Source organism: Euprymna scolopes, chromosome 38 (assembly GCF_053919585.1).
Source record: "Euprymna scolopes isolate OS-2025 chromosome 38, ASM5391958v1, whole genome shotgun sequence".
Taxonomy (NCBI): Eukaryota; Metazoa; Mollusca; class Cephalopoda; order Sepiida; family Sepiolidae; genus Euprymna; species Euprymna scolopes.
The window spans coordinates 23,978,877-23,998,303 of record NC_136519.1 but is presented as its reverse complement, the minus strand read 5'-3'; the positions used below and the strand labels follow the sequence as shown (position 1 = coordinate 23,998,303).

Genomic DNA, 19,427 nt, shown 5'->3' with positions numbered 1-19,427 from the left:
TCCAAAAGTAGTCCAAAAATAAACCTCAAGATAAGAACAGTAGTCCAAAAGTAGTCCAAAAATAACACTCAAGATAAGAACAGTAGTCCAAAAGTAGTCCAAAAATAACACTCAAGATAAGAACAGTAGTCCAAAAGTAGTCCAAAAATAACACTCAAGATAAGAACAGTAGTCCAAAAGTAGTTCATAAATAACACTCAAGATAAGAACAGTAGTCCAAAAGTAGTCCAAAAATAACACTCAAGATAAGAACAGTAGTCCAAAGTAGTCCAACAATAAACCTTAAGATAAGAACAGTAGTCCAAAAATAACACTCAAGATAAGAACAGTAGTCCAAAAGCAGTCCAAGAATAACACTCAAGATAAGAACAGTAGTCCAAAAGTAGTCCAAAAATAAAGCTCAAGATAAGAACAGTAGTCCAAAAGTAGTCCAAAAATAACACTCAAGATAAGAACAGTAGTCCAAAAGTAGTCCAAAAATAACACTCAAGATAAGAACAGTAGTCCAAAAGTAGTCCAAAAATAACACTCAAGATAAGAACAGTAGTCCAAAAGTAGTCCAAAAATAACACTCAAGATAAGAACAGTAGTCCAAAAGTAACACTCAAGATAAGAACAGTAGTCCAAAAATAACACTCAAGATAAGAACACTAGTCCAAAAATAACACTCAAGATAAGAACAGTAGTCCAAAAATAACACTCAAGATAAGAACAGTAGTCCAAAAGTAGTCTAAAAATAAAGCTCAAGATAAGAACAGTAGTCCAAAAGTAGTCCAAAAATAACACTCAAGATAAGAACAGTAGTCCAAAAGTAGTCCAAAAATAACACTCAAGATAAGAACAGTAGTCCAAAAGTAGTCCGAAAATAACACTCAAGATAAGAACAATAGTCCAAAGACTCCAAATAATATGAGAAATTCTTTAGTTTTGTTCCAATCCAATATTCCTGTTTTTGGAGTCTAGATTTCCTCCACAGTAAAAACTGACCTTGTGTCTAACTTGTTGGGAGGCAAGTAAATCGTAACTAGATATAGTTCTAGAGTTAAAAATGGTTCTGTTTTTAATCTTTGATGACTCATTAAGAAATGTAATTCTTGGAGAACAAAGAAAGAATTGAATTCAAAATTGAAGAACAATGTTTTCTTTTTATCAAAGGAATGCAGCATTTACGACTCCTACTTCTTTTGACTGAGTTTAGAGTATCAGATAAAAACACCTGTTTTTAATAGTGTTGGTTACATTGGTGGGAGTTGATGGCAAGAAATAATAATAAAAAAAAAAACGTATGGAAGATAATTATCCATAAACTGATTTGAATTATGTCATTTTATTGTATATAAGATGTTACTGTTTCTTTACTTTTTGACTTCCCATAAAAATAAATAAATAAAACACATAATTAGAACCCTCCGTTACACAAGTTGCTTCCCTTTAACTGCACTCCGACTTATACGCATGCGCACAAAAACAAACTAATGAACGAGCAACTAAACGAAACAAGCAAGTTGTAACAACGATAAAAAAAATAGAAGGGAATAAATAGAAGAATAAAAAATAAATAAATAAAATTTATATTAACTTTAGACAACACGTATAACTTATTGAATTCAGAACCTTAATCCGGAAATTGACACAACAAATATGCGAGACACAAATATAATATACAACAACATCCATCATCGACACAAACACAGAATGTACTAACGTTCGAGAGCTGTTTACGCTTCCTACTCCCTATTGATAAAGAGAAGTTTTCTCGAAAATATTTAGGAAACTTGTACGACACACTATATTCAGAAATAGGTCCCTTAAATATTGTCATCGTTATTCATATTACTACATAGACCACTTGCACTGTCGGAATTAGCATACCGACGAGTGGGGGGGGGAGAAAAGACGGTTTAAGTCTTTCCTTGTAAAAGTAACAAATGGGTAACGATGGTCGAAGTGTAATTTGTCTAAAAGACAGCAACAACTACAGCAACAGTAGAGCGGCCGCCCCTTTTTATCTACTCCAACTCTCAGTCAACGAGATTTACGCGTGACTGAAATGTCTATTTAACTTGTAAGGAATAGGTACTCAGGTTCTTTGATTAACGGACCACCAGCCGTGTTGGTCACAGCTACCAGCACTCTTTTCTTCCCCACCGACCTACCCTCGGCAAGTCAACCAATTGAAAATTCTCACAACACAACTACATTGTAATAGCCCTCAAACACAACCTTTTCAAATAAAAACAAATTCCGTTTATTATTTAATTAATTGGAATTCATTATTGAGGTGAGCAATTTGTATTATTTTATTCATTTATTGCGGACTATTATCCTCATCTTTTAGTTGTTGCTTCATGACGATTCGGAATTCCTATCCCGTCGCAGTAACCACCTGACGAAGACCAGAGGAATAGTTGGCCGAAACGTCATGAAACAACAACTTAAAGATGAGGAAAAGAGTTCGCAATAAATAAATGAATAAATTACTTTTAAATATTTATGGATTAATTTTATTGTTTGTATTGTTTAAATTAATCGGATAGTTGTTCTCATCATGAGTTTTATCTTCACAACGTTTCGGTCGATGTAACCTTCGACCTTCGTCAGGTGTAAAAGTCGCTATGTTTTGACAAGGAAAAAAGGTGGGGGAGATAGCTTTACACTTTTGAAATTTTGAATCTAGTTGGAATTAATTATCAAGACTTTATTCAACTAACTTGTACATAATTAATTTAACTGAGACCGGAGATCAAAAGAATATATCCAAGAATAAAAAAAGGTTTATTAAATAAAGATCACCTAATCACGTGAGCAAGAATTATAATAGTTTTTTAAAAAATTATTATTTTTTTTAAATGAAACTATAACAACCGTCTTTATACATACATAAATAAAATGAAAAATTGCCATGTTTTGTGTATAGCTGCAGCAACCCGCCTATTCATCTGCCCATGGACACCTACGTGCATTCAGTCAGAGGGAGAGGAGGAGAAAGTGGGGAGTGGTGAAACACAGAGTGAGGGGGAAGTGGTAAGAGAAAATAAAGTACACATCTTTAATATACACGTAAATATTATTTTGTTAAAAAAATAATACACATGCTGTACTATATTTCTATTGAGTTTGTATATTTATATTCTAACTAACGTTCACTTTGTATTCCATTCTGTCTTTTGTTTTTTACAATAAATTTTATACTTATTTTGGGTTTGTTTTACAATAGACTGAACTACGAAAAAGTGGCAAAGAAACAAATATGTCACAAATAAATGTGACGGTGATATTTATTCGGTGGATTTCTGTCAGTATTTTAAATTATTCTTGATTTTTTGAAAGATTCTTGTGGCAAGAGCATCAAGGCGCCATCTTTGTTTTCTTTAACTTAAGCGCTTAGCACAACTTGTGTTTAACATGTAAAACCCAGTTTTAAATAAATTAAAACACTAAAAACTTATCCAGGTAGGTAGAAGAGTAACTGATCTTGCCTTTGATAACATTTATTTGTTATATATTTGTTTAAACATCTATTTTATCATTTCTCCCCATCCAACGCATATACTCAACCCATACTGGCCATGTTTCAATTCCATAAATCATCACACTGCTCACACATGCCTGATAGACAGTTCCCTTGATCAGCATATTGGTTGGATTTCTCTCAGCATTTTTGTTTTTCCAAATTTTTTACCTATTCTCAAGACTCCAAAGGCAAGGGCATCAAGGTGCCATCTTTGTTTTCGTTTGAAGCACTCAGCATAACTTGTGCTTCACATTTTAAAATAAGTTAAGATACCAAAAAAACTTATCCAGGTAGGTAGAAAAGTAACTGATATTGCCTTTTGTAATATTCTGTTTCAATCTTGCAGTAGACATCCACCGACCATTGTTGAAACAGCCTTCGGCACCGGAGAAAATAGTTTCCAGGCCGAGTCATCAAATGGTAGGAATAAAATTGCTGTTGGGTAACTTTTCACTAATTGGATGCCTTCGTGTAGATGCTGTAAGATGGAGAACCATAGGGATACATTAACGAGTACAGTATCGTAGAGAGAATGTACTTCAGAGATCCTTTTCAATGTATTATTTTTAAAACGCAAGACAATATCTCGTTTTGCTGTCTGTTCATTCTCCATTAATATTCCAATCTCATACATTGTTATTGGAGCATTGAATTGCTGTGAGTGCTCTCCTTTGTGGCCTTTGGTCTTCCCTTATGACAACTTTGTGTTCTTCCAAGTTTCTCTACCCTGCAACCTCTCTCCCACAGAAGAGACGTTGCGAGCCTATCCTTGTTTTATCGTTATTTCCATGGCAGGTGTTCGTCTGAACTCCAATCTCTGGTCCCCCCTCGCCAATCTTTCACGAAAAACACCCATCTAGCTGAATCCACTGTGAAAAATTTCCTCCACTCTATATCTGTGCCTAAATCAAAACGCGGATTCGATGAACAAAGCTTCTTTCTTAGAACTGCACGCCTGTGGAACTCTGTTCCGTCTGCCTGCTTCCCACCGGACTACAGCTTGGATGTCTTCAAGTCCAATGTTAACAAATTCCTAATGAACCGCCCCCTTAAGTAAACACTTCATCAAATCTCCACACTAACGTAATGTACTTGCAATAACCCTTATCCCTGAGTGGCTTCCGGGCTTTGATAAGTGGTGATCACTGTGTAAAAAAAAAAAAAGTTTTCTTCTTCAATCCTCTCCTTTGTTATTTTCAGTTGACAAATTAGGGTGTCGTTCTTATGTAAAAATTCAGTTAGCCTTTGGAGAATGTCTTGGTTGAGTCTACTGTCACATCCCGACGATGTAGTTCCTCTTCTAGACTATCCAGGAAGTAGATTTAAATAAACTTTGCTGCTCCATCTTTAGGTGGCAAAAGACTCCCAATTTTGCAGCAAACGTGGCTTTGAATTCTAAAAGAAGAATTCCGCCCATGTACCGTCGCATTTTTGTGACAAAATGAAATATAAAACAGTTTGTAAAACTTTAAAGATGGGACCAATATGGTTGTCTTATTTTTACCATAAGAAAAAAAGAAAATATTCATTGTTTTAAAATAATAATTTTTATAGAAGAGTTTTTTTTTTTTCAGTAGTGTTCAATATGGTGGATATTTATTATTTAAACAATAAATTGCAAACAGTAAATTATACAGATTAATGTTCAAAGCACCATAGATTTTCCACAGGCCCTGTTAGTTATTACCTTATTATTGCCAGGTAATATATTTTCTTTTTATTTTGACCTTTAAATTATTATTCTTTTTCCATAGGTAGATTATAGCTGAGATGCCTTTGTCAGAGTTTCTAATCTGCATACCACTCCAGCCCGAGCCACCACCTCTCTAATGTCATGCTGTTAGGTAATGGGCAACTTTAGTGCTTACTCTCTAAAAAAAAATGTTTACTGCATTTATCATTCTTCAGACAGGTAATCTCTAAGTCACATTTCGGCTTTTGATAGTTTTTTACCCAGAGGCTGTAAAAGAGGATAGCAAGTGCTCGGATCTTGGCTCACCTAACGGTAATAAGTTGGAAATTCTTAACGGAGCATTAGGGATTACTTTAATTAAAAGCAAATGCCACCATCTGCTATAGTGATAGATGTCGGTACTTATATTTCCCTATTCAATTGATATATGAAATTACCTGCTTTAAAAGCCAGAAGAAGCGTTGCATGAAACGAGCATAAAATACAGGCTAGGATAAAAGTGTGTCACAAAGAATTACTGCAAAAATCCAAGACAGTTACGAAGAGCGTTCAATAAGTAATGCCCCTGACGCGCCACCTCCAGTAGTCTGATATAGCTGAAATTTTGCATGTACAATGATTTATATCTCTGAAGTAATCATAGTTTCTGATTTACAGATGTTTGGACTGAGTCAGGTATGAAATGAAGCCTGTTGAATAGCGTGCAGTGATTGTTTTTTTTTTTTTTTTTTTTGGTATTTGAAAGTACTCTCACCACATAAGACATTTGATAGAAAAAAAAAATATGGTAATTTCAAACCGAACCCTTTATTTAATCCGAAGGAGTAACATGCTCTTGTTCCATTAGCCATGACCGGCTAGAAGCCCTAAGTAATTTGCAACCACATTCTGATTATAACCCACGGTTATTATTAAATAAAATTGAAAATTACTTAGGACTTCTACCCGGTCATGGCTGATGGAATGAGAGCATGCTACTCTCGTGGATTTAAAAAAGGTTCTATTCGAAGGATTCCTGAGTTTGATTTGATACACGTGAAGAAGGTTAGGGAGGAGGATTGTATTGGCCAAAATGTTGTGAAAATGACACTCGAGAGCAGTAGTCTGAATGATCCAAATGATTTGAATTATCAATCCTCATCTCAAAAATACAGAAACATAGTCTAACTTTCTGTGCAATGCATTTTTTCCTCTACTAGGTTTTTAATTTAGGCTGATCATATTGATTTGCACTTGGTCTGTTGTATTTTGTTTACTGAAATAACAACGGCCAACATTAGCAGGATGCTGATGCGTGTTGACTATGAAATAAGCACCTACTCATAACACGCAGATCTTTCTTCTGAGCCCCACGGGTTTTATATTTATTTATCATAGTTTTGTTGTTGCAACAACAGGCCAAGGCTTATTCTCCCTGTGATTTTTGTAGAAATAAGAATACACTGGTCTGTTATATTCTGCTGTCTGAAAGAAAAAGGACCTACATTAGCAGAATGCTAACTGGGTATCCCATGTTGGCGATCATGACGCTCATATCTTTCTTCTGAGCCTCATGGTTTTATATTTGTTTTGCGTTTTTAGATTGAAGGCCATGTTTAATTTCAGAAGAGTTTCCGATGGGTAGGTAATCTGTACAAGTCTTGAAGATAAAAAAAAAAAGTTTTCAGTGGGTAGCTGCTCTGTTGGAATTTTAACGATTTGCAGGCAAAGAGCAAAAATCTTTCTCCTGTAGACAGGAAAAATTATGTGCAGGAATTCAAAACTATCCAATATTTTTATGGAGCAATTCCTGTTTCTGATTGGCTGCTAGCAGAATGTGGATCCATTTGATTGATCAGTTTCTATCACCGATGTCTATAAGTAGAACCTTCCAATTTTCTTTAATCACACACTTATTATATATAAAAAATATTGCAACTAATTATATATAAAAAATATTGCAACTAATTATATATAAAAAATATTGCAACAGGTGTCGTTTTTTTTCATGGTGTATGACAACAAACAAGGAATATTGCTGCTGAAGTCTAGAGGGCTACTGTGATAGAAGCCAGATTTCTAAGAGCATATATGCGATCTCACCTCTAAGTGACCCATACGGAGAAACTTCAAATATGTATATCCGATTTTAATGAAATTCAAACCATATGCATAAAACAATGGTTAAGATAGTTTTCCAACATTGTTATATTGGGAGGGGGGCGAAACAATAGTAAAATAAAGAAAGGACTGTAACGTTACCTACATTTACGCACGGAACCCAACACGTTGTATGTAGGCCACATTGCAAGGAACATAAGACAAGTAATAATTCGACACCTTGTTTTTTTTTGTAATGACATTTATTTCTGGGTACTTTACCGAATAAAACATGATTGTCCTCTCTGTGTGAAAGAAGTTTTAGACAAGAGTAAAGGTCAACACCTACTAAGTTTTGAAGCCAGTTTTGAACTCTGTCAAGGCAGGATAGAGTGCTCTGAGGAGCTGTTGCTCAGATGTGGCAACAGTATTCAATCTTATTTGGCTCTTATACGAGTGAAGGATTGCATTGGGAGTGAGATATCTTCTGGAGTGAGGAATGATGCAAGCATTTTTCCAGTGACTTTGCCAACAGATTTATTATTAGTCTTCCATTTCAGGTCAGGAATTATTATCATCTGTTTTAGGTCTGGTATCGATTATAATTGAATGAGACACTTTTCTCCTGTCTGAGTTTATTTCCTGTCACAGTATCTTTTTACATTTAAGTAATAATATTTTTTGTTTTAGGAGAACAAAAGTAAAAACAAGACAAACAAAAAAACTGAAAAGAAATGTCTGATATTGCACTGTTATTCTTATATGTAGGAAAGATCAACACTATTTCTGTTATAGGATCACAGATAAGATAAGTCTAGGCCTGGTGTTGCCACGTACACCAACAAAACTATAAAAAAAAAAATGATACCAAACAAATAATAAAAAAAAAAAGTTGAGCTCAGAAGAAACATATGAGGGTCATGATTAACAGGGGGTCCTTTTATAGATAATATGGGGGATTCGATTGGCATTTTATGTCAGGTAACAGAATACAGCAGACGATAATATCGTTTTTAAAATTGATAAACAAACCGGCTTTTATTTGTGGTGTTTAGAATGCTCTGAAAAAGGCCAGCTTCCTTAGTTTTGTACGGAGTTTTGGCAAAGATTGACAATTTGAGACGCATAGGAGAGGAAAGGAAATATAATTTGGAAAGGGTGAAGAAAAATGGGGAAAGAGGAAGCTGAATAAAATTGAGGAAGGGAAAAGGGGGAATGACTGTGATAAGAACGGGAAGGAAATTGAAAAAAAAAATAGAAGGGAAAAGAGAAAGAAAAGGAAAAAACGTGGAGAAGGAAGGGGGAACAGGTAAGAGCGCGAAGAAGATGAAGGAAAAAATTGAAGGAGGGGGGAATAAAGAAAATAAGGAGGAGGAAAGTGAAGAAGAAAAATGAAAGAGGAAAGTGAAAACAACAACAAAAAAAAAGGAAATAATGTGAATAAGGGTAAGAAAAGTGAATAAGAGGAAGGTAAATGAAATTAGGAAAGGAAAATGAGAAGGGAAGAGAGAAGGGAAAAGGAAATTGAAAATGAAGTAAACTGGAAGAGAAACAAAAAGAAGAGGAAGTAACCTGAAGAAGGAAAAGGAAGGAGGGGGAAAATGAAGATGAAAGGGAAGGAAGATAAAGAGAGAGGAAAATTAAAGAAGAGAAAAAGGAAAACGAAAGTGAAGTAAAAGGATGGTGGTGGTGGGGGGCGAGAGGAAATAAGATAGATAAAGGGAAGGAAAGTGGAGAAGAGGAAAGAACGTGAAAGAAGGCGGAAAAAAAGAGAAACGAAAAGAAAGTGAATAAGACGGAAGGTAGGGAAATAGAGGCGGAGGAGGAGGAATGTGAAGAGGAAGAGAAATAAAAGTTGTGAAGAGAATGATGAAAGTAGAAAAAGTGGAAGGAAAGTGAAAAGAAAGAGGAAGTGTGTGTGGAGGAGGGGGGGGGGTGAATAGTAAATGTAAACGTTACAGAGATGCACATTCCTTGGGAATTACTTTTCCTGTATAAACAATCCTTACTCGAATTACAACACATCTCAACGTGTGATCTTTATGATTCTTGTGCACAAAGCAGCACTGTTATATTAACCAAAAGATAAACTATCTACTTACCTAAGTTTTCTTTTTAAACAATAATATTAGCAAGTTTATCCAGCATTGCTTGGGCGAGAGTGAAGAAAACAAACAAAAAAAAAAAACCCAAAAAACAAAGAAACAAAACCCTGAGAAACTTAAAAAATGTATCAGGTTGACAAGAAAGTTCTTGCAGTTTTTAACTTTAAAACTCAGAAGAACATATCTTGACTCAAACAACATTTTTTGGGATCAAAACAAGCACGATCAAAATCAACATATTTTTGCTAATGCAAAACAAGTGTATGCCAGTGATGTAAAAATCTTGCGTTCTGGTGATGATGAAGTCACTGAAGGCGTTTTTGATATCGCTTAGATTTTTTAAGCATTTCTCACGCAGAAAGTTGTCAAGATGCTTGAAAGAAGGGTAGTCGGTAGGTAAGAGGTTTGAGGAGTATGGCGGATGAGGCAAAGTTTTGTAGCCCAATTTGTTCAACTTTTGCAGGTTCGGTTTAGCAATGTGCAGTTGGGCATTGTCGTGGAGAAATTGAGTCTTTTCTGTTGACTAATGGCGGGTGTTGTTGTTGAGGTTTATGATGCATTGCATCCATTTGTTGACAGTACTTCTTTGTCGTAATAGTTTTGCTTGCATTAAAAAAAATGTAATGGATGAGACCGGTCATAGTACGGGAAATGGGGAGCTTTGTCGGCGTCTAACCACTGAGCTGAGCATCACTGATTATCATAATGAACCCATTTTTTATTGCAAGTTATAACTCTGTTGAGAAATGGGTCGTTCTTGTTGCATAAAAAAGAAGGGAAGATGACACTTCATAACAGCATTTCTTTTGGTTGTCGTTCAATTTGTTAGGTACCCATTTATCAAGTTTTTTTGTCTTTCCAGTCTCTCTCAAATGGTTGGAAATCATCGTATACATTATATCTAATTCAGAAGCAAGTTCTTGAACAGTTGTGCGTCGATTAGTTTTGACTAAGGATCTTAATTGATTGTTGTCAACATCTGATGGCTGACCACTACACTCATCATCTTCAAGACTCTCATCGCTGCCACAAAATTTCTTAAACCACCATTCTACTGTGTGTTCAGTAGTGGTTCTTGGCCAATGCCTCATTGATATTGTGAGCTGTTTCAGCAGCTTTGTGGCCTTTCGTATAGATAAATACAGTGTTACATCTCTATTTTTTCAGGATGGCAGATATTTGAAAAGTTTTGGAAAATGAGTTATAAATAAAAAACCCAGTCAAATTCTGTTAAAAACCCGCCAAATATATGTCAGCCTATGTTATGGTAACATATATTGAACGAGTTTCTAACAGTATTTTGTCTGTTTTTTTTTTATTTATAACACATTTTTCCAAACTTACCGTCTCAAAGAGAGAGTCAGCCATCAATTAAAATTTTCCAATACATCGGTAAAGACTGTATGTTTTTAAGCTGAATAAACATGTTACATTAAATATAAATACTAAAAACATATCCAGTTAGGTAGAAAAGTAACTTATCTGGCCTTTGATAACGTTTATTTGTTATATATTTGTTTTGTGACAACTTTTTCGAATCTATGTGTACAGTAAAACAAACTCAAAAAATAATATCCCCCCCCCCCGCCAAACACACGTTCTAAAGTGTCTCTACGTAGTTTTAAAATGTTTGTAACTTATGATCCCGCCCCCACCCCATTTCCCCTTTTTGTCCCCACCCCCGCCACCAAAAAATACTAACGATTACATGCCTCAATACGTCGCCAAGAAGTAGGTTCTCATTTTACGTTAAAAGTGATCCCCACGCTAAAATGTTAAATTTTAATTCTTAAAAAATAACATAACTGTGAGAATTAGAATAAATAAGGAAAAACAAAAGAGAAACCCTGTTGTTACTGCTTCATAGTGAAATGTTTTCTTGCAGTGTCCGAAAGAGCAAGATAGTCACAACCTAAGGTTAGTCCGTTATGAAACGGCGATTCTGTGCTTGTGTCATGTTTGTTGAACCTGTCCTGATTTAATGGCTGTTACCAGAACTCCGTTCGAATATGCTTAGACACACACACACACACACACACACACACACACACACACACACACATCAGTTTCATACACATATATTTATATAGACTAGACGTACATAAACACGTATATATACTAGTGCTGGGACGATTAATCGAAATCGGGAATCGGAAAAATCGGAACTTTTTGGGGTATCAGAATCGGAAAAATTTATGCCTATTTCCTGATGCCAAAACTGATTCCTTAAATTATCCTTTTTTATTTGATTTTGGTTTATAAAACATCGTCTACTGTGTGCAGTAACAATAAAATAATAAATATTCATTGATTTTAAACTTCCAATAAGATTAAAATCTCTAGATCACCCTCTCATAAATGTGGTTTTACATTTGAGAAAATACAGGCACATTTAATATGTGTTTTTACAGCAATCGGGACAAAATAACAATTTTGTAGTTAAATATTATAAGATTTACAAAGAATCAGAATCGGTAATTGTATCGGAATCGGGAAATATATTGAATCGTCCCATCACTATTATATACACCCGTTATATACACCTGCACAATACAACATCTTCAATTTGGTACCTGGTAATATAACAGCTATATCTCCCCAGAGTTGCCCAGTATTGTATTTACTTGAAATTTGTTTTTTGTCCCAACTATCTTTTGGTTTCATTCTTACAGGCATAACTGTTTCAACAACCATTACAAATCACTTTGCATTATCACATTAGCAGTTTATGATTGATTTATTGCTGATGATGACTGTTTTATTTTTCTGGAATTTGAGTGGTAATAAACCTTTCCACAATTCCCACATTTTCTGTGCTTTTTCAACGAAGGTCTGGATGATGCTCGCCCTCTTCAAACTCCCACATTTAACAGCCTTCTACCTACATTTCCTTATCCTAGAGAGTAAACAAGTAAAATCAAGTTGGCACTGTTATCATCTCGAAATGTCAGCACACATCAGCAGGCTAGATTTTTATGCAATCGATGTTGACAGGTGAAAAAGTCAAATCAATGTGGCTTACATTGGCTTTGCTAGAAATGTTCACCATCAGAACAATCTGTAGAAATTTAACAACGATATGTATTTCTATCTCTCCCTCTCCCTTTCTTTATCTCATTTCATCACCATGAGAGAAGATTTGTTGAAGCTGCAGACGGTATGAGCCAGTCACCAAAACATTGAAGCCTGGATTCTGTTAGAGATGATTGCAAAAACTTGGGATGTGCAACTTGCTGGAGATAATCGCATACCAACTGAACTCTCGAGTTCTTAAAATACTTCTTCAAACTGAAATAAATAAATTTATATTTTATATATACATAGGAAAGAAAATGCATTGTTTTTTTTTTCCATATTTACAATGCCTACAAGCGTTCAATTGCATCATTCTGGTCTGAAGATAATTCTCAGGAGAGAATTAATGACACTTAATGATACCAAGAACTTGACGCAAACCAGACATAGCAGATGATATATCAACCCTTTGATCTAAAAGGGATATACCTCTTGTGTTTTTATATTGTTTTATGCTTGCGTGCCATCCAGAAACGTCCCCACGCATGTTAAACCAAGTTACTCAAGTTTTTATCATTATATCGTCTATGGACAATTGTGGTTCATCAACTGGAGACTTCTGTGCCATAACAGTTTTTCAAGAGACATCCCCACAGTGCGACAAGTCAAGTCACTCTCTCTGCAAACGATCAGGTCACACTTTTATTTGGGGGAGGGTGGGGTAGTGTCAGATTATTGGATTTCTGGTTCATTAGTTTTTTTTGTAGCTGATTTGTGTTTATAACAATTTTTCTAACAGTATTTGCTTTATTTTTTTCAGATCTTGGTTATGACAGATATAAACTTGTTGTACAAGTTTATATTGGTGAACAACGAGGCCAGGCAGTCAAGTAAAGAACAACATTTTTCTTTTTTGTGTCTATTTTTTTTTTGTGTGTCATTCAGTTTCTATGGCAACATTTCTTTTTTTTTATTAATATTAACCTCTACCCACACATTTTTTATGGGCGTTGTCTATTTCTTTGCTCAGATGGCTTAAAAGCTTTTATGCGTAGTTAAATTTTTTAAGAATAATAGACAGATGCATAAATATATAAGCACCTGCATATATATATATATATATATATATATATATATATATATATATATATATATTTTTTTTTTCTCTATTATAAGCTCTATTTCCTATTTGGTATTATCGAGCTTTTATATCTGGCTGAGATAATTTTATAAATATTAATTCTTTAATATTTATAATTTACTTTAATTTTACCATCTTGGATCATTTTGGTAAATTCAATTGTAATTTTCATTTTTTATATATATATATATATATATATATATATATGCATATAAATATGAATAAAAAAGATTTATAAATGAAAATAAAATTTTCATTTTGTTTCTTTTTCACCACACACACACACACACACACACACACACACACACACACACACACACACACACACACACACACACACATATAAATATATAGATCACCAAAGTTACGCAACGAGGATCCTGGCCAATACCAGATGGGTGACCATTTGGGAAGGCTAGGTGCTGTATGTACTGTGTAGGTGACGTAGAAATTTCCAGATTGATATCTGGAGGTGCGTTTAATTCACTGGGAGAGATACACTCTCAATCTTCATTATGACATGAGCTTGTACGTCAAAATCGACGAGAAGGAGTCCATCATATATATATATATATATATATATATATATATATATATACTAGCATGCCGCCCAATGTTACCCAACTGTAAAATACGCTTAAATATGATATTTTTTATTCATGCAGATTATGTATTTATTATAGAGACAATTCTCTATCGATTTTGTTAAACCTGATTTATAGTAGTGAGATCAAAACTAGGCGCCATCAACTAGAATTGAAAAAACATAGAAGTCTCCACCCTCATTCCGTAGCCTCTAAGCAATGCCCCCCCCCACACGTGTGTATATATATATATATATATATATATATATATATAAATTGACCTGTCATCCCTTTTTTAAAAGATGGAATTGCCCGATCATGAAAGACAAGATGCAAGCAAGCAAGGTCTAGAGAGTGCTATATATATATATATATATATATATATATATATATATATATATATATATATATATATATATATATATAAACACTGGTTCTAGTTAGATCACCAAATTAAGAAACGATTAGCCGGGTCAGTACCAGATGAGTGACCATTTGGGAATACCGTGTGCAGTATGTAGAAATTATGCAAAAATGCAAGTCAATTATCATGATTCAGTTGTGTTCTAAACAGAAACATTTATTTCAAACGCGCCCCCGTTTCATTAAAGAACCTACTGTTGACTTTTGCTTGTATGGTGAAAAAACTTCTCAAATGCACATGTGACGTTAGGCTGTAACTTAGGTTAAAATCAATGTCCCTTCTATAATCGGATTTTTCCAGTTATGGATTTTTGATACTTATCAGAGGCATTCCGATATAAAACCTATCTAAGAACACTGCCAGACACCTCCAGATACCTGGCCTCGTTGTTCACCAATAAACTTGCATTTGTGTGCGATTTTAAAAAATTCGACCTAGCTGTTTCCGAGTCCATAAGGTACAAACTTACACGCATACACACACATACAAAATGCCGTTTACATATAAGTAGAGAATATACTATCATGCTATATGCCTCCTTAGAGGAATAAAACGCAGAAAATTCTATGTAGCTTAATTGCCATATATATTTTCAGAACTTACTACATAATCTTAATAATTATGAAACTCTGTGGACCTTTCGGGTGTCCTTGCTTGCTTGCCTCTTGTATTATACTAAAACTCTGAATGTGTTTGTCACGGTCTCAAATTTTAACGTCATGACGTCATTTCTAAAGCTGGTACGCTATATGTTTCGGTTTCGATTCAAGCTGATTGCATCAAGTTGTATCGTTTTTAACTTTTGAAATTACTACTATATATTGTGTACAATATCTTTTTTTTTTTTCAATTTTCACCTCAAACAAGGCACAGTGCCACTTTGAAGTAGGGTGTTACTATCGGGGACATAAGTTGCAGGGATATTATGAAAGGAGATGAGTAGTAAGATGTCTGTTCACATTACACTTGAACTTCTGCATGTCAGTACAGTTGAGGAAGCAGAATTCCAGAAGGGAGTTCCAAAGTCTAGCAGTTCTGGGGAAGAAACTATTGGAGTAGACGGCTTTCTTACACCTTGGGATCTCTACTGTGAAGGGGTGGGATTTAGCTGCTCATCGGATTTTTCGGGGGGGGGGTATTCACTTCGAGAGGGTACAAGTGCTTGTAGTTCATCAGAGCATTCACCATTAAAGTACTTGTAGAACAAACAGAGAGATGCAACATTTCGTTGATGGGACAGGGGCTGAAGCCTAGATGACAGTTCAGGACCTATCATTTTAATGTGAGAAAACTCCAGCATATTAAAAAAAAAAAAAAGGACTCTAGATTAGGATATAAAAAAAACATTGCCTCAGTTTAGAAAGATTTCTTCACTGGCTGAGAACAAAACAGCTGAAGTGTTATATCTATCGTTTTCAATCCTTTCATAGTATTGTTTATCATTCAAATGACAATCTGATTAATTCCTTATCCTCGAGTGGGTTTTGGCTTCGGTTAATGGTAAACCATTAGTATATATATATATAAAAAAAGGGATTATATAAAAAACGAATTTGCATCAATTTGTCGATATTAAAAAATCGAAGTTTAACTATTTCTTATCTATCTGACGATAGCTCAAACAGTATTGACTAAGGCTGGAACACTAAATGTTTTGGTTTCAATTCTAGCTGATGGCACCCAAGTCAAAATTTTTTTTTTTACCTTTTGAAATCATTACTATATATATTGGGTACAATATAATAATCAATAGAGAATTGGCTTTATGATAATAAATCATAAAATCTTTCTATGATGTCAATAAAATTCGGCACCAAATAACCCATAAGGGGACCTATTTACTTGCCTCCTCACGAGGGCAGAATTAAACACAAAGTCGATTTTTAATTCTAGAAAACTCCAGCTTCCCCAAAAGGATCAATATAGATTGGGCTAAAAAAATAAAAATTGTCTCAGTTTAGAAAGATTTCTCCTTCACTGGCCGAGAACAGAACAGTTGGTGTGTAGTGTTTATCGTTTATTTAGTATTTAGTACTCCAGTGTTAGTCGATACCGTTTGAGCTATCGTCAGATGAATAAGAAATAGTTAAAAATGAACTGACTTAATGCTTAAACATGATATTTTAATTTATTTTTGTATTTATTATTATAAAGCCAATTCTCTATTGATTATTATATTGTACCTAATATATAGTAGTGACTTCAAATATATATATATATATATATATATATATATATATATATATATATATAGGCTCTCTCTACCGTGCTAGAAAACTACTGACACCTGAAAGTATCCTGTACCTCTATAAGGCCACCATTCGCCCATGTATGGAGTATTGTTGTCACATTTGGGCTGGTGCATCTGCTACTAGTCGCTCGCTCCTAGACAAGGTTAAAAAAAAGAGTCGCCAATCTGATAGGCCCTGAACTGGCATCTAAGCTTCAGCCTCTGTCCCATCGACGAAACGTTGCATCCCTCTGCCTGTTCTACAAGTATTTTAATGGTGAATACTCTGACGAACTACAGACACTTGTGCCCCCACGACGTGGACATCCTCGACAAATCCGACAGGCAGCTAAATCCCACCCCCACACTGTAGAGATCCCTAGATGTAAAAGATCTTTCTACTCCAGTAGTTTCTTCCCCAGAACCGCTAGACTCTGGAATTCCATTCCAGGTTCCTGCTTCCCTAACTGTACTGACATGCAGAAGTTCAAGTGTAACGTGAACCAACATTTTGCTGCCCAAATCCCAACATAGTACCCCAGTAGTTGCTGCCCCTGATAGTAGCCCCCTACACCACAGTAGCAATGTGCCTTGTTTGGGGTGAAAATGTAATAAAAAAAAATATATATATACATGATATTTTAATTTATTTTTGTATTTATTATTATAAAGCCAATTCTCTATTGATAATAGCAAACAACTGTGTTCACAAAATAAAACTTACTCTAGGATAGCGATACAAAATAGCTCTAAAACTAACAATAACAATAGAAAACAAACAAATAAATTAAATAAACATGAATATACATAAACGATCACACACATATATGTATACATATATATATATATATATATATATATATATATATATATATATATATATATATGTGTATATATATGTGCATTATTGTGTACACATAGGTATATTTATATGTATAAAAAAAAAAGGAGAACGGCCACCTAAAACCACTAACCTAGTTCTAAAACAGATCCTTTGTTTGATAAAATGCATGCCCATTGGCTGATAGGAAGGGGCGCGGTGGAGACTAGAAAGCTGATTGGCCAACTAGAAATCCTCAACATATATAAAAACAAGAAGCAACGACAGAATTCGCGCATAAGCCTGACGAATCCTATAGTTGGATGAAACGCAGAATATTCAGTGTAGCTTAATCGCCATATATATTTTATAAATTACTATACATATATATATATATAGAGAGAGAGAGAGACTTGGGTGACATAAGCTAAAATTAAGCATTTAGTAAAGCATTTAGTGCTTCAGCCTTAATCGATACCGTTTGAGCTATCATCAGATGGATAAAAATTAGTTAAAAATGAACCAACTTTTACATATGAATGTATATTCGTGCATGCATACAAGAACACTTAAAGTCGACTTATGCATGGCAAGTTCAATTTTTTAAAAACTTTTAACCTCTTAGCAGCTATTTTTACCAGCTAAAAACTAAAAAGTCATTTGACTCACCTCCCACCGCTCTGTGACTCTGCATCTCAGAGAGATGCACTTTGAAAAAATGGAGACAGACAGATAGCTAGACATAGTAAGTTTTATAAAATAGATTCATTGTATATTAGTGATGTCAAAAATGAAAAAAAATATATATGACTTCGGTGTCATCAGCTAGAATTGAAACCATAGCATTTAGTGCTCCAACCTTAGTTGATACCATTTGAGCTATCGTTAGATGGATAAGAAATAGTTAAAAATGAACCAACTTTAACGTATGAATGTATATTTGTGCATGCATACAAGAGCACTTTGATACTCGTAAGTAGCAAGCCATTAGTATAAAAAGTGCTTTTGTTTTAATTATTTTCAGGTAAAAGTTAAGACTTCCTGATTATTTGAGTAATCAAACACTATATATCATTTTTATTTATTTATTTATTTTGAATCCTTTGGGATGAGGCTTCATAATTTGTGTATTCATTTTTTTTTTTTTGTGGACTTCTTTATAGTGTTGTTGTTTCAACAGGTTTCGGCCAACTTATCCTCTGGCCTTCTTCAAGTGGTTAATTGCGATGGGATAGGAAACTTCTCAAATGTGGTTGCCATGTTAAGCTTTATAAGACGTTAACTTTGTTCACAATCGGTCTGTTCCTTCTTTATTTGGATTTTATCGATTATCGATTTTTGATATCTATCGGAAGCATTCCAATACAAAACCTATCCAAGGACACTCCCAGAACACTCCCATACATTTGAGTGAAATTTAAAAAAAAAAAAATCGGGCCAGCCGTTTTGGAGTCTATAGGAAACGAACTCACACAGACACACAGACAAAGTGCATTTATATATAAGTAGATGATTGAAAAGTAATATCCTATTATACATTATTTTTATTCTTTAGATTCCTTTGAGATGAGATCCCCATAATTTGTGTATTCATTTTTTATGGACTGTTATCCTCATCTTTATAGTTGTTGTTTCACCATGTTTCAGCCGACCCATCCTCTGGCCTTCTTCAGGTGATTAACCGCGACGGTATAGGAATGCTGAGGCTTGTAACTGTGTCCCCAATAATTACTGCCTTCCATAGTTGTCTCACCACATTTTGGCCAACTAATCCTCTGGCCTGCTTTGGGTAGGATTGAAACCGCTATCTTCAGACTATGCT

General features: G+C 34.5%; 1 protein-coding gene across 3 annotated transcripts in view; it reads left to right on the top strand.

Annotated features, from left to right (window-relative positions):
- Positions 1-19,427, top strand: part of LOC145263095 (dynein light chain Tctex-type protein 2B-like) — a 254,270-nt gene that overhangs the window by 171,282 nt on the left and 63,561 nt on the right. For all 3 annotated transcript variants that reach the window (XM_080119995.1, XM_080119997.1, XM_080119996.1), the window contains exon 3: positions 13,227-13,296. In XM_080119995.1, coding sequence (XP_079976121.1) covers positions 13,227-13,296 — 70 coding nt within the window. The remainder of the gene's footprint in view (positions 1-13,226; positions 13,297-19,427) is intronic.